The sequence below is a fragment of the Convolutriloba macropyga genome, chromosome 10 (assembly GCF_964194025.1).
Source record: "Convolutriloba macropyga chromosome 10, txConMacr16.3, whole genome shotgun sequence".
NCBI classification, from domain to species: Eukaryota; Metazoa; Xenacoelomorpha; order Acoela; family Convolutidae; genus Convolutriloba; species Convolutriloba macropyga.
The window spans coordinates 38,569,617-38,584,757 of record NC_134477.1 but is presented as its reverse complement, the minus strand read 5'-3'; the positions used below and the strand labels follow the sequence as shown (position 1 = coordinate 38,584,757).

General features: G+C 33.9%; 1 protein-coding gene across 13 annotated transcripts in view; it reads left to right on the top strand.

Moving 5' to 3' along the window:
- Positions 1–15,141, top strand: part of LOC142348118 (dynein axonemal heavy chain 5-like) — a 242,955-nt gene that overhangs the window by 18,624 nt on the left and 209,190 nt on the right. For 12 of the 13 annotated variants that reach the window (XM_075399292.1, XM_075399290.1, XM_075399287.1 and 9 more), the window contains exons 2-5: positions 2,799–2,915; positions 7,366–7,481; positions 11,702–11,866; positions 12,477–12,679. In XM_075399292.1, the coding sequence (XP_075255407.1) occupies positions 2,799–2,915; positions 7,366–7,481; positions 11,702–11,866; positions 12,477–12,679 (601 nt within the window). Of the gene's footprint in view, positions 1–1,230; positions 1,478–2,798; positions 2,916–7,365; positions 7,482–11,701; positions 11,867–12,476; positions 12,680–15,141 lie in introns of those variants that run through there. The other variant, XM_075399294.1, reaches the window with a different exon arrangement.

Below are 15,141 nucleotides of genomic sequence, written 5' to 3'. Positions count from 1 at the left end.
ACAAAAAGTGGTAAACATTTTTTGAGAAATTAAGCGCTGATTATGCTGGAATTGGTGATGAAGAACTAGAGTGCTAAGGAATATATTTTGGAGATTTTTCTTCCACTGCTAAAACACACACTAAAAAAGGATATCAAATTTACTTGAACAGTGTGCAGGTAATTTTTTGCTTCGGATTTTGCTCAAATTTTTCCGAAAAATACGCTCAATCAAAATTTATAGCTGTAAATTCAAAAAAAGTGGTAAAAATGTTGAGAAATTAAGCGCTGATTATGCTGGAATTGGTGCTGAAGAACTAGAGTGCTAATGAATATATTTTGGAGATTTTTCTTCCACTGCTAAAACACACACTAAATAATGTATTGTAAATTTACTTGAACAGTGTGCAGGTAATTTTTTGCTTCGGATTTTGCTCAAATTTTTCCGGAAAATGCGCTCAATCAATTAATTGTAGCTGAAAATTAAAAAAAAATGCAGCAAAATTTCCGAGAAATGAAGCGCTGATTATGCTAGAATTGGTGCTGAAGAACTAGAGTGCTAAGGAATATTTTTGGAGATTTTCTTCCACTGCTAAAATACACACTAAATAATATATTGTAGCTTTACTTGAACACTGTGCAGGTAAGACCATGTGCAGGTAAAGTTAACCTGCGCAATTTTTCCCAAATTTGCTCACCTGCACACCGTTCAGGTAAATTACTTGCATTTTTAGTTATTTTTAATGGATAAATTTGAAGCAAAAAATTTCTAGAAAAACTGCATTTTGAAAAAATAATTTTTAAATCATATCTTTAGACTGTTAAAACGTTCTCATGAAGATTTCAAATGATTTTTTCCATGCTAAAATTGCAAAATTTAGTTTTATAATTAAACTCCTTCTTTGACAATTTAGAAAGTTTAATTAGGGTAAAATGTGCAGGTAAATTTATCTCAATTTTTGTCAGGACTACCTGAATTTTTCAGGTAATTTTACCTGAAATTACAGGTACGGTCAGGCAGCGTGCAGGAAAGCCCAATTACGTGCACAGTTCAGGTAAACTTACCTGAATTTTTGAGTATCTTTACCTGCACATTTTTTAGTGTGTAAGGGGTAATAACAAAAAACAGCCGACACCTCGAACATTGAAGAGATCAATAATAAAGCACCTGTTTGAAAACACATACCTATATGCGCTACGATATAGAATAATAAAACATTGTGCACTTACAAAACGTACAAACGTACGTAATCTAAATTATCGTATGCAGCACGTGCTTTTGGGCCGCATAATACGCACCATACAAATAGACACTCTTTTAATGAACACCTTTTACGTTTTTTGATTTACTGTGATAACACGACAATCCTTCTTCATATTACAGATTTAATCTAGTTGACAATTATAACTATTTTTCAGTCACTAAATTGCTGAACTACGAAATCAAGTTCTTTATTTTTTTGAATAAAATTTTAACCCCATCCTAAAAAACTACTGTGGTGAGTAAAAACTATTTACTTTGGCCAGTAAATACAAATTTTCTTGTTTATAAGGATTGGTAAAAGAAAAATCTCAAAATATTTAATTGCTTGTTTTGATAAGCACGCTCGATCAATTTATCATTTATTATTATTAATGGTTATTATTCCGCAATAAAGTCTATGCTGTAGGATAACTCAATTTGATTGTATTACACACGGAAAAATTAAGGTTCAATGATAAATTGGTCCGTTGCGTCAAAAGTATCAACTGGTCGAGATTTTTAAGAATAGGGAAAAATGACGGGTGCATTTGGTCTATTTTTGCGCATTGGGTAATTTGGCATTCGGTATTTGTCCTGACACAGGTGCCGCCCCTTATTGATACCACATAGGTAGTTTTTTTTGTTGTGGAAATACGTGATGCGAAAAAGGACCAATCTGTGAGTAGGGCGAACAATGTAAAGATCAAGTGTCATAATTAAAGTATTAGGAAAATTGGCCGACAGGGTGTTTAGCCAACAAGGAAAAAGTGAGAAATTTTACCGACCGTTTTAACCGACAGGATAGACCTTCGGATAGCCAATTAAAGCTTTGGAATTAATCTTATTGCTCATTTGTCTTTATATTATCGGCTTAAATTTATTATTTTTGGTTGTCGGTTTTGATTGTCGGTTAAACGCCCTATCGGTTGACTGTTAAACGCCCCGTCGGCCAATACTGTGTTCGACGTGGCCGGCAATCAATCCGATAGTCAAGTAAGCCGAATTTCATAAGGAATTTCAAGTGAGCTATATTATAATTTATAAATTAGAGCTATAATGATAGAGAAAGGCATGGCCATTGTTGCGATGCAGAGAAGATGACATTTGTGTTTATTTGAAATAGAATATGGAATACATTATAAGTAAATTACAATTTACCACCTTGATTTTAATCACCTTGCATTTTTCTCAGCGTTTGTTTAATAACGTTCGGCTTGCTTTTACGTCGGCGCACTTTTATTTCCGCTTTCTTGGCTTTCTCAATTAACATCGCTAATTTCAGACATTTTTTTATAAATTCTTTCAACTTGTTTCCGTTAAACAGTAAGACTGGAGCGTTTAAAAGTTTTTTTCTGTTTTTACGAAGAAAAACATAGAAATTGGTGTGCTTTTAAAGTATGAATCCAAATTAACAGCGAATTATTTTACACGTGTATTATTTTTAAAAGATTAATTGATTATTATTTTTTATTTGTTGCAAGCAAGTTTAAGCTTTTTGCCTTTATATCGAATTTACTTGTTTAAAAAGTATTAACTCCCATTTATTCTCTGGCTGCACAATTAAAATTGTTATGCAGATTAGTGGACCCCATTCCAGACGTGACAGTTACACTAGCCAGTGATCGGAAGATGGAGGCGAGACACTGGTGGATTGCATCCAAAATCCAGGACACCTTCTCCATTGGGGGAACCAGGTTGGCTATTCCACAGAGCACCGAAAGGGCCGATTGAATTAAATGGCAATAAGCCGAATAATTCTCCAGCTATGTTAGCCGATTTAGTGTCTAGAATGAATCTGACATTAAGAATAAATCTCGATATTTCTCGTGGCCTGTTTAGACAATCTTAAACGCTTTACTTTGTAACAAAATTAGCGCAGCAAAAATTTTGAGGTTCACTTATGTGCGCCGCAAATCTGACTTTCTCAAACGATGGTTGCAGCCATGTTTTTGCTATTTTAAGGGCATTTTTAAAAAGCTAAGAAACTGAGTTTTAAACAATGCATTGGAGACTAACCAAAGAGAAAGCGGGAATTACTCGGCTTTAGTTCTCATGTTCTCTCATTTTGCTGGCCGTCCATTCCCTTAGATCGGCGTTTTTCATCTGATGACATCCTTTCATTAAATTTAATTGGAAGTTAGCGAAGAAAATCAACATTACGTCGCCAATCCTACATTTCAGCCTTGTCCGCGTTTAAATGTGACGACATTTTGTCAGCCCACTTACCGCGTGGAACAAGATCTCGAAATTTAACCCTTTTATGTCATCATTGTCCGCATTTCGTTAGCAGGGGTATCGTCATCAATAGCCGCAATTCTGAGCATGCTTATTCCATTTCAGTTTATGCTTGCTCTCAATTGAATTACAAATTTGGTTTGCGGCCATTGATCACATTATAATTTACGCAATCGATAAGAGAAATAAACAAGCCTTGTCCACAATTTTTGCATTTATATCAAAGCGTATAGAGAATGAAATGCAATTAACGCACCGCTAGTTTTACTTCTTTTAGCTCATCTGACAGTCAATTTGGACTGAGTGGCGATCATTTTAATGGCGTCAAGCACTTGAAGCTTCAAATACTGGATTTTGTTATAATTGGAGTCTTTAATTAGATTATTTTAATACAAATTGATCAGTGTGAATCAGCCTTTTGAGTTTTTTTATTAAAAACCCTGAGTGCTGTTTCACTTAGTAGATAAAAATAATTTTTCGATTAATTTTATAAAAATCCTTCATTGCTTTTTTCTTATCGCTAGCTGTTATTTGTTCCTTGTAAAACAGGTTGTAGATAGATTGTTAAGTTGATAGAGAAAATAAATATTTAAAAAAAAATGTAAATCGATCATATAAATATAATCTTTAGTTCAATGGCACACTGAAAAAAAAAACGCGAAAAATTAGACAAAATGCGCACAAAAAGTATCAGTTTCAGTCCAAAAAATTCGAATGTGGATATAAATAGTTTCGTTTGTTATTGATTTAAAGGGAAAAATCACTGAAAGACTTTTATACGAGAAATCTGTCTTAGTTCATCAGTCACTCTTCATCAGTTATTTGTAGTAAATTTTTCTCTGTTAGTGATCTTTCATCAGCTTTCGAATCTATCCCTACTCTTTAGGGACGATAGTTTCCCTTCTTTCTGTCTGAAACAACACTTGAAGCAATTAAAAGCGCTTAACACATTTAAGCTAATTTGTAATTATAAGCTGCCAATAAAGACATTAAAATTGCGGATAATAAAGCCGCAGATAATAGTGGCATTAAAGTTGCAGTCAATAGTGACAAGAATAATAGTGACAGGTACGCCAAAATTGCGGGAAATAGTGACTAAAATTTCGTGATAATAGGACACAAATCCGTTGATCTTTCTCGCTTGTCATCAAATTCCTCAATGGTGGACATAAGTGACGAATATTTACAATTTCTAGCAAATTTGAATTATTTTCCCTCACAGTTACTATTGTCCCGGAAAGCAGTAATCTTAAAACATGGGGCAGTGGACAAATTAAGTGTGCTTGCTCAAAATGTACGTTTTTGCAACGTAATGAAGCTACCACGGAAACTATTTTGCCCTTTGACAACGAATCTACCTGCAAATCAAACCTCTCATTGAAATCTGACAATGATAACACGATACCGACCGGAAATTTTTGACATTTGTCAAGTGCTAAATTTGCAGAGATCTTTCCCTTACAGAATGGTGAAAAATGTACCAATGTGAGAATGGCAACGGTATGTTTGATTCATTCATCGATAATTTCAAGATGATTGTTGAAAAACAAGCACCGATCCAGACTGTTAAATTAAGTGATATCCATTTTAAATTAGCGCAGGAATTGGAGTATTTGATTGCTTAAACATGTTCTGTTCATCAAATGGAAAAAAGTCCTGACAGTGAGCCGTTTGGTTAATTTAAGCATATAAGAGGTTTGGTTAAACGGAGATTAAGTGAGGCCCACAACAATTTTGGAATCAATTTGAAAACACTACCAACAATCAAAGAACAATGGAATTTCTTTAAACAGACACTCAGTCCGAATAAAAAGTGTCAAGGTTGATGATATCTAGATCGTTGCCAAATTTCAAGTGATCCAGAAATTTTTGTCAATTTTCTGAATAGATTATTTGTTAACCTAGGTGTTTTTAAAGGTTCAGATATCGCTTGCAAATACTCTGATAAACTTCACATACTTGTGTTCACGCTCAGAGTTGTGGCTAGAAAAGAAGTGTATTCAATTATGGACTCGTTGGACGATAACAAAGCAGCAGGACCTGATGAAATATCATTTTTTCTTATAAAGACATGCATGTAAACTACAGGCATACTTTTCATTAAGGAGAAATATTTTCCAGCCAAAAAAATGGCCTATGTGACAGCAATTCGAAAAAGGGGATGAATTGGAAAGTGGAAACTATTAATCAATTTCTGTAACAACGAGTTAAGCAAAAATTTTGAGCGCCTCGTTCTGACTCAGATGACGGATTTCATTGATAAGCATAAATTTGTAAAAAATAGGGTCAATCCGGTTTTCAAAATAAAAACCAGCATCCGGTTCAGATTTACAATTATTTGAAACAGTTTTGTCTTATTTAGATCAAAGCAACGAAACTGTTGCTATTTTTGTATTTCCTGCTAGGGCTTTTAATTGCAATTCGCATAGCATTTTTCTTCAAAAAATTTGAAAAGTATAGTTTTCCCAGGAACCGCAGACAAGAAGTAAAATTTATTGGCATATTTTCTGGTTGTGAAATTTTGAATTACGTTGTATCATAGAGAACTTTTTTAGGATCACTCATTTTTCTTTTTTTTTTGTGATCGATTTTTTGTCTACAAAGAAAGTAATTCAGTTTGGAGATGACGTAATTTCTCTCGTGGAAAAAAATAGTAGTTTACAGAGAAAAGTCATGGAAATTTTTACAGAAAGTGGAAGAAAATGTAGAGATGAGCAAACTAGCTTTGAATACAAACAAAACCAAATTAATCTTTTATTCCGCGCAAGAATTCTTTTTTCGGATCCATTTTTTATGAAAAAGAAGTTCTCCCAACACAAAAATATTGCAGATACCTTTGTATTCAAATTGACAGGAGCCCCAATTTCAATTTGCAGCAGAATAAAGCCTTAAAAAAGACAGCTCTTGCTATAACATCAATATAGCTAATAAGACATCAATTTCCCCTGAAGGCTTGCTTTCTTCTTTTATAATCACCCGCGCTTTCACCCTTTTTGTTTTCGGCAATCTTTTTTCCTTGTTTATCTACCAAAAAGGCTGAAACGCTTTAATCGGCAGATTAGCTGGGGTAAAAAAGGTGTGCTTGCTATGCAAAAATCAGGACAACGCAAGAGATCTGCTAACAAAATCAAAGGTCCTGCCAGCTGAGCTTATAATAGCAAAAACCTCGCTAATCAAATATCAATTTGACATAGCCAGACCTGAAAATTCTGCATATTTTTACAGGTATCTGAGTCTTCATCAACTCACTCAAACAAAACAATTTAAAATTAGATAGAAAGTCAAAACCAACATTTGAATATATTCGTTTGTTCGTCAATGCGTACAAAAATGGAATAGATTACCACAATAGCTTCGGTTGGAAAAGAAAATATTTTTGAGACAAGGTTGAATGATTTCTTGCTCTCACAACATGAAAAATTCTTTTGAATAGTAACGCAGGAGCTTTTAAAGGTTATTTTTTAAGAAAGAAAACAATCAGAAACATTTTTATAATGTGATTCTTTAAGAAAGTTTATTGATGCTTATAACTTACTTGAATGATTTAAAATATTTTTTGCTTCAAGTATATTCAACCATATGGTTATAGTTTTAATTTAATTGTTGCAACAAAAAAATAAGTGAACACAAACACTGCACTTAGATGTGACCCTTGATAAATAGGCGTACTTGAGATATTATATACATTTGAGGCAGTTTGAAGATTGAATTTAAAACTTCAAAGATAAAATTTAGAAATTAAACTCATGCAAAAAACCATGACATTAAGGCTGAGAGATTCGTGTAAAAATACACGATTTATCATATAACTGGGCATTTTCTCGTGTGTCACTTTTTTCCCAAAAAATCATGTGCCAATACACGATTGTTTGTGTGATTCACACGAGAAAAATTTAATTTGATGTTTAGCAATCCTTCTGGTTTGGAGGAATATATTTGTGAACCGGAGACGTTGGATCTGATAAATGAACTGTTCATCGCTGGAGGCCAACGAAGATTGTTCTTCTATGTCGAGAGAGAAAAAGGTAAGTGGCATATGTACGATATAAAATAAGTGATATGATGCTCTGATGCTTAGTTGAGAACTTAACTATTGAAAAAGACTAAAGATTTCCTGTGGTGAAGTTTATTTGACTAAAGTCGCCCGGTAGAAAGGTGCTTCGAGTAAAAGTCCAGCAAGTGCTCATGCGGTTCAACTCCTTTTTTCGTCCTTTAAAAAATTGATTATTTTTCTTTTGCTTCTCGATGCTGAAGCCGGCATGCAGCAACGCTGAATATTAGGACCAATTCTTATTCAATATCCAAGTTTTAAAATTATAATTTGAAAATTGCAAATAAAGTTCAACAAATTTCGCAAAGATCGAGCAAAGAGGTACACAAAAAAAGTTGTATTTCAGTACAAGATTGTCTACTTTTGTATCGTCCTCTGCAAAAAAAATCGTCCCCTAGAATTGTGGTTTTATATCACGAGTGTCAATTTTAACCATGTCCCCCAGAATGACTGAATGTGTTGAAAAAAGAAAACTAATTCATTGTTTAGATCATTTCTAAACTTTTTCGGAAAAACATTATTAACAGGGGACGCCTTTTATGCTGGTAGACAACTTTTTCGTATGCTACCAATCAAACTGTTACAATATGCGCTATTTTGCAATCTTAAAATTCATTTTGAGCTATTTTGTCATTTATCTATGCCATGAAGCCAATTTCATATACTATAACAGTAGTCAGCTTCTAGCCATTTATTATGTGTGGAGAGGTTCACTCGTTTCATTTTTAAAACGTTGAAACAAACATTTTATTTAAACCCAGTCCAGAGGGTTCTCCTCATGGAAGCCCAGCGAAGAGCATATATATTGGCTTACTATATAAACATCAGCAAATTTATAAGTGAACAAATAAGTTTTGGGGCAGGAAGCAGTAGACATCAGCAGACTTCATAGGCCATGATTCGACAGTAACTCGGTCTTGTTTCATAATTCATTCTGTTGACATAAGTGGGATTTGTTTGACTCATAATCCCGCCAAAGTATACATCAAAATTTTCGCCTTAGTAAAAATCTCTGGAAATCTAGATACCTAAAGACTGCAAATTTAGGACACGGGCTTAATACCAATGTTTCTCAAAGTGTTTTTGCCGTTTATGAGGAATTGAGATACTTTCAAGTTGGAAATTAGGTAACAGGTCCTGTAATACTTTAGTCTGCGCAGTTTAGTATCCAATTTTTTACACTGAGTATATCAATAATCCGCAGGTAATTTATCTATAAACCGCAGTTTGCCTTGTTTAATGCGCGTTTTTGAGCATGTGAAAATGATTTCAAGCTTTGTTGGCATTGATCTCTTACGAGAGGATTTGGAGAATCATCTGAGATCTCATCGACGGCTGGGCATATGTTTACGGTTTTCTTTGCGTTAACACAAGATGCTTAAAACTGGAGAGTTACAATTCTATTGGGTGCGTCAAATTGTTCTTAAGCTCTTTTGACAAAATTTACTCGAACAGTTGTTTGTGATGCAAAAATGAGTGTGCAAAGAAAATAGATTTTAGTTGGGCGGACGTCTGGTATCAGTTAATGCCCGGACAATAAGGTAACAAAACTCCCTTTACGTGATGTCCAAGATAAGTCAGGCATGCTTATAAAAATTAAAATGCGCACTAAATCATTGGCAGCAAAATAATGTTTATTTTTAAAAAAAAAACCACAACCAGACGTCCTCGAAAAGTCCTCATTTTTAGGTTGGTGCCATTTAGAGTTGTTCTTGCAGTAGATGAACTTTTTATCCACCATGTTTGATTTGCTTTTTCATCAATTAAACTAGCGTTTAGTTATATTTTTTCATGTATAAAGTTCGATTGTTTTGTGTGAAACTTTATAAACTCCTCTTGTGCGTCCATTATCACAAAGACTCAAGTGAAGTTTTTTTTGGATAAAGTCGCATATCAATTGGTTACCGTTTTTTCTTGCTCATTTCAATTAATGAGATGTTTCCAAATAAATTCAACAAATAAAACTTTTCCAATTTAGTTACCTTGTTTGCCTTTTTTGGCAGGTTTCATTTGACAGATAAACACTGAGATAAAATAGCGGAATTCATTGGTCAAAATTCGCATATAAATTATTACTGTTTTTCTTGTTTAATTCAACTAATTGGTGATTTACAATTGAACTCAGCAAAGGAAATCGTTCAATTGAGCTGATTAAGTATTTTTGCGTCTATTTACAGGTGTCTTTTGACAGGTGTCTATTGACAGCTTGTGTCAATTAATTTAAACTTCTACTGATATAATGAATGATATCGATTGGAATGAGTATTTCAATTGACAAACTCTCATTAGTTGATGAAAGCAACAGTACAAACTAGCGTGAAAAAGAGTTGCAAAACATTTGTCTTCTGTTTACTGAAAGACCATTCCATTTATGCTTAGCAATTATTGTCACCTTGACGCTTTTAAATACATTACAGAACGAAATTTTGGCACCACTAAGGTGCTGAAATGCTTTTATATAGACAACATAGGATATTTGCCAAATTGAGCAAGTTTTTGTTTGGAATCCGTGATCTTTTCATTACATCGCTCAATTATTGTGACCACAAATAGAATGCGACTTTCCAAAGTGAGAATTTGTGTGTCCAAATTGGGAATTAAAGCAGCCAAAATGAGAATGCGCGTATATTGGTTTTAGAATGGTCAACGTGAGTGGTTTTTCAGACAAAGCACAGAAGTTCGCAGGTCTTTGAAAACACTCAGTCCAAAAACTTTTAAAAAAGTGGACTTTGCGTTTTGATCTGCAGTTTGACATTTTTTTTCTATCTGCGTGTTCTGCATTTTGCATCCTTTTATCTTTTCTCTTTGTGTTTTGATATGTGCTATGGGAGTTCGATGTGATGTTTGTTATTCTAGAGCGTTTTCTTCGCAGGTGGTGTATTGTTGTCTATTTCGCGACCTACAATTCAAAACAAATAGAACATTGTGTTTAATTTATCTCAGCCTCATATTGTTTGTTATTAAGTCTTCAACCATCTTCGTTTGATCAAAAAGGCGCATTAAATTACGCACAATTAAGGATTATAAATACATTAGCTGCGGGGTATAGATACCTTCAGTGCGGAATCGCTCAGTGCGAAAAAGAGATAGCTATATTGTGCAAAGCGCTAGAAAAAAGATACAAAGCTTGTGTATCAATCCGCTGTTATTTTGGTCAATTTGTTTTGCGAATTCTGTTTGCGCAATTCCCATAAATAGTGCTCAATTTTGTCCAAATCTGCAAAGGTATCTGTTTTAGTTGAGCCTATCTCTGCGGCGTTATGCTTTTCTAGGTTTTTTATGCTTAAAATGACGTTTGTTGTTAGTCGGAGATAAATTTTCAGTTGTAGCTATTTGAATATCTGATTATTGTTTTTTAGGTTTCTAATTTTTGTCTTTTCTTTTAAAAATGTTTTTTGGATTGTACGAAGATTATATATGTACTTGAAATCTATCAGAGGCTTTATTTTGCAATTATAGGCTAGAGTTTGCTTTTTTGCATTTAAAAGGAGTAGTTTTCTGGCTAAAAATGACAATTATTTTCACACTTTAAGATGCGCGGAACCACTTGAAATTAGTTGCTCTTTTTTAGAAATTTAATACCAAATCCTGTTGGCAAAACTTTATTTCTTTAGGAGAAAAAAACTTCTATCTTCATTTTGGTTAAAGTATCATTTCGAATTCTGTTGTTTGGAGTTGAGTTTACAGTAGCACTACAGATCCTCCTCTTTCTCGTTTCTCCTTACTGTTCAATTATCTTCTTGTTCCTCGAAAAATTGCTTTGTGGACTTAAGCGGAGTGATAGATATGTTAAGAGACTTTTTTCAAGAGAGAATCTTGTTCAGAGACTCTTATGAGCACAAAAAAGTAAAAACTCAAGCAGTTAAGAAGAAAGAGATATATCCTCTAAACCTCTAGAATCAGAAGTTCTCTTCAAAAAATAGTAAATTTTTTTCCAGAAAATTGTTTGCTGTGAAAAGTTGTATTGAAGGTAATATTTTTTAACTTTGAGGTATATTAATCTGGTAGTATTAATCAGCGATTGAAGTTCAGGCGTGAAATGACCTGACGTCCCGACAGTAATCACGACGCATAATCTTATAAGTATTTAAGACACTTCTCCAAGAAGTTTGTAAGATCTTACACGATAAAAATTCTCAAATGTCTGGTCAACATTCATAATTATTAAAATGTCTTTCATCTTTGTCGCTGTAGGTACCTCGCACGATATAGTGTTGCAGTTGACCCAGTTGAGGTACACGAACAACCTTCTAGAGTGCAAGGAGGTCAAGACATATGATACTCCTATCTTGTACTTCATCAGACCTGACGTCACTAAAGATGTCGATGCCACTAGATTCGAACGAGACATCCTAACAGGTCAGTTTAATTAAGTTGAACGATAATGACAGGGTAGCAGACGAATTTCACTTAACTCATAATTTGGTTGTTTACTGAACCTTTTTGTACAATGTTACATTGTGTTTATAATGTACAGCGAAATTTTTTCTAAGAGCAATTCAGATCAGATGGTGGCATAGATGATATGTTTGGTTTTCTCCGATTTTCTATAGCAAACTGTTAAGGTTTTGATGATTGCATTTTTTTCAGTCATTTTTATTGTTGTATCAATGATGACAATATAGTGAATGAAAAATATTATCAGCGTTGAGAACAACTTTGTGCCATCAGACGAGGTTTAAGACTATATTTTGTAAACGTTCTCAATTCTAAAACATTTTTTTTATTTCAGTTATCAATTATAATTGCAATAGAGCAGTTATACAATTCATTTAAATTGATATCTGTATGAAATATGAAGACATGAAACTATTGCCTTTTATTTTGCTGCAAGCAAGTTTAACTTTTTTGCTTATATAATGAATCAAAATCTTTAAAAATAACTTGTTTACTATGCTCTTGACCAATTTACCACCACAGTTCTTGAGATTTTCTGTGAACAGCGCTATTTTTACCCTGTATGTTCCAGGCGTTGTCGTTGGTGACCCAGCTCTCTGTTTCGCGGAGACAATGCAGTATGTCTTCCTACCCCAACTGAGACAGCAGAAGGACTGGGGCAGATGTCCCCCTGAGATAGCCACTCAGACCATACACAATCTGGAGAAGTACACACAGCAGATGTACGACACTATAGCTATGTCGGGAAACACTCACTTGTCGACCAATCAACAGGTTTGTTAGGTTTTTGTCATTACGTGGCAGATGTTGGAATTTTCGAGTAAATTTATTCGATTTTTTTTCTTTTCCACGCTATAACTAACTCATTTCCTCGCGCGTTAGCTTTGTCCACGGTTGCGGTATCTAATAACAAAGATAGTGTCAATTAGACCAAAATGAAAGAAACCCTAATTGATGATTAATTTCAGAAATGTCTTTCTCTATGCTTAATTTGCATAAAGACAATTCGCTGTTTTGCGATTCCCATATCATTGTTCACAAGAAAAATTAACTATTCGAATTTGGTCTCAAGTAGTTACAAATAAAAATGGGTCAAAAAATTTTTGGGCTAATGACATGCTCAAAGTTGTGGAACTGGGCTACGTTCATCCGTGAATCCTATTGACAAAATATATGCTTACGACGAAATTTGCCTTTTCGGGCACTGGCCTCGTCATTGTACATTTTTCATCTTTTTGAAAAATGATCTTTCCCTACTTTTAATTGGATATGCGAAAGTTGAAGAGTATATTAATTGTTATTTTTCAGTACAATTTACAGAAACCAAATTCTGCAACATTTATTTTTTATAATTTGTTGTTATTATTTTTGTATTGTTGTTCAAACTCTAAATATATTTGGGGGCTAGTAACTTTCAGCTAGCCTCTTTTGTGAGGTTGATTTTGAGCGATTAATATCTTTTACGGAGAGATACAAAAGTAGTGTCATTGGACGGATCAAAAGCAAATGTCAGCAATTGTTTTTCAAGTTCGGCAATTTTGAAGCAGTTTCTTTTGTTTAATGTAACGTCCTAAAGTACGTTTTATATAGTAATGGATATATCTTTTCCCCATTTTCACTGATCGCTTTATTTAGTGCTATATTTGCTATAATCTCAAGGCCATATATAGACTCCATTTTTCTGCCTTATTATCTTTTGTTATTTGGTTTACACATAACAGAGGAATTTGTTATAGTACTAGCCTGTATTTATATTTACAATGTACACTTTACTATGTTCATCTTATTTGCCCGGCACTTGTCAGCACGCGCCGGAAGTTCTATTTATCTAGAGTTAATCTTGATGTTTTTGTTTAAGTGATTGCTCAAATGTAAATACGGCCCTCGGGTCTTAAAAAGTGATAATTTAAGCGACACAACCAAAATTGTCGAGTTGAAATTCAGCAGTCAAATATTTCAGTCTTAGATTGAAATCCTTTTCTTTAGTGGCAAAACTTATAGCTGTCGGACCTGCTCCGAAGCAAAATTAAAACCGCTCAGGCCTAAACAATTAATCACGCTAAAGGAGTAATTTAAGCAACAAAAGCTATGCTACTAACTAGTTAATTAAATTAGCCAGAAACAGTGCTTCAACACAATTAACACAATGATATAGCCGGACAAAGGTGTATTAAATGGTGACAGGAGTGTAGACAGCTTTTTCAATCAGTTCCTTCCAAAAAAATTGTTTATCTTTTAAATTTTCTTTTTTTTTCTAATGTCATTGTTGTTCATAACATTACTTACATATTTATATGATACAGATGAAGTTAGACAGCTGCACAAATTTGATTTAACACTCTTTTCGTATGGAAGTCCCAACATCGGAAATACCTCCGCAGAATCGTATTCTATCTTTCTTGAAGACAAATTACTCACTATTTTTATTGTTCGATTAACAGAAGACTACAGAGACGGGCTCATTGCAATAGTATCATTCGACAATCAGTATGATTTCACATCAGTAATTAAGCACATTAAAAGAGAAATGCATCTCGACTTAGAAAGCCCGAAATCGCAAGTAATATTCGAAAGCGGAGTTTCTAACTAAAATTAGTACTTTATAATTTACCTAATATCGATGTCTCTCAACAAAATTTATTTATATTTTACTGCAGCACTTTTTATTTTCTTTATCAATGCGTATTATCTGACCACAGCACTCTTCATCTACCTCTTTATGACAGACAGCGCCATTAGTTTCTCCTTCCAATTATCAATAGTCAATGCAACAGAGATTGGAGCCTAAAAGAAGGTGACGCCTAATGACAGAGTGACATCACACTTAGACACATACAAACAGAACGAGAGAGAGTGAAACCCCCAATTGGTAAGCAAATCGTGTCAACCAGGAAACTGAGATTTAGAACACATGAATTTTGGTGCTAAATTAAAATGCCTTACCACGATTTTTACAATACCCAAATACTCCCTGTTGTTAATAACTGCCGCTATTCAAATTATTTTGTGGAATATGTAGACTGTAGCTACATACAATTCATTAGCCCCCAAACTAACAACATTATTACCTCAACAGTCATTAGTGCCTTTGTTTCTGACAAAACAAATTAATTCGTGCTTCTAACTCAAAATGTTATTGACAAACTCGCCTTACTAATATTTACCCCCAAAAACTTGCGAAAAAAGCCCGTGAGTTTTCTAAAGTTAGACATCTCATGACCCATGGCTACGATATC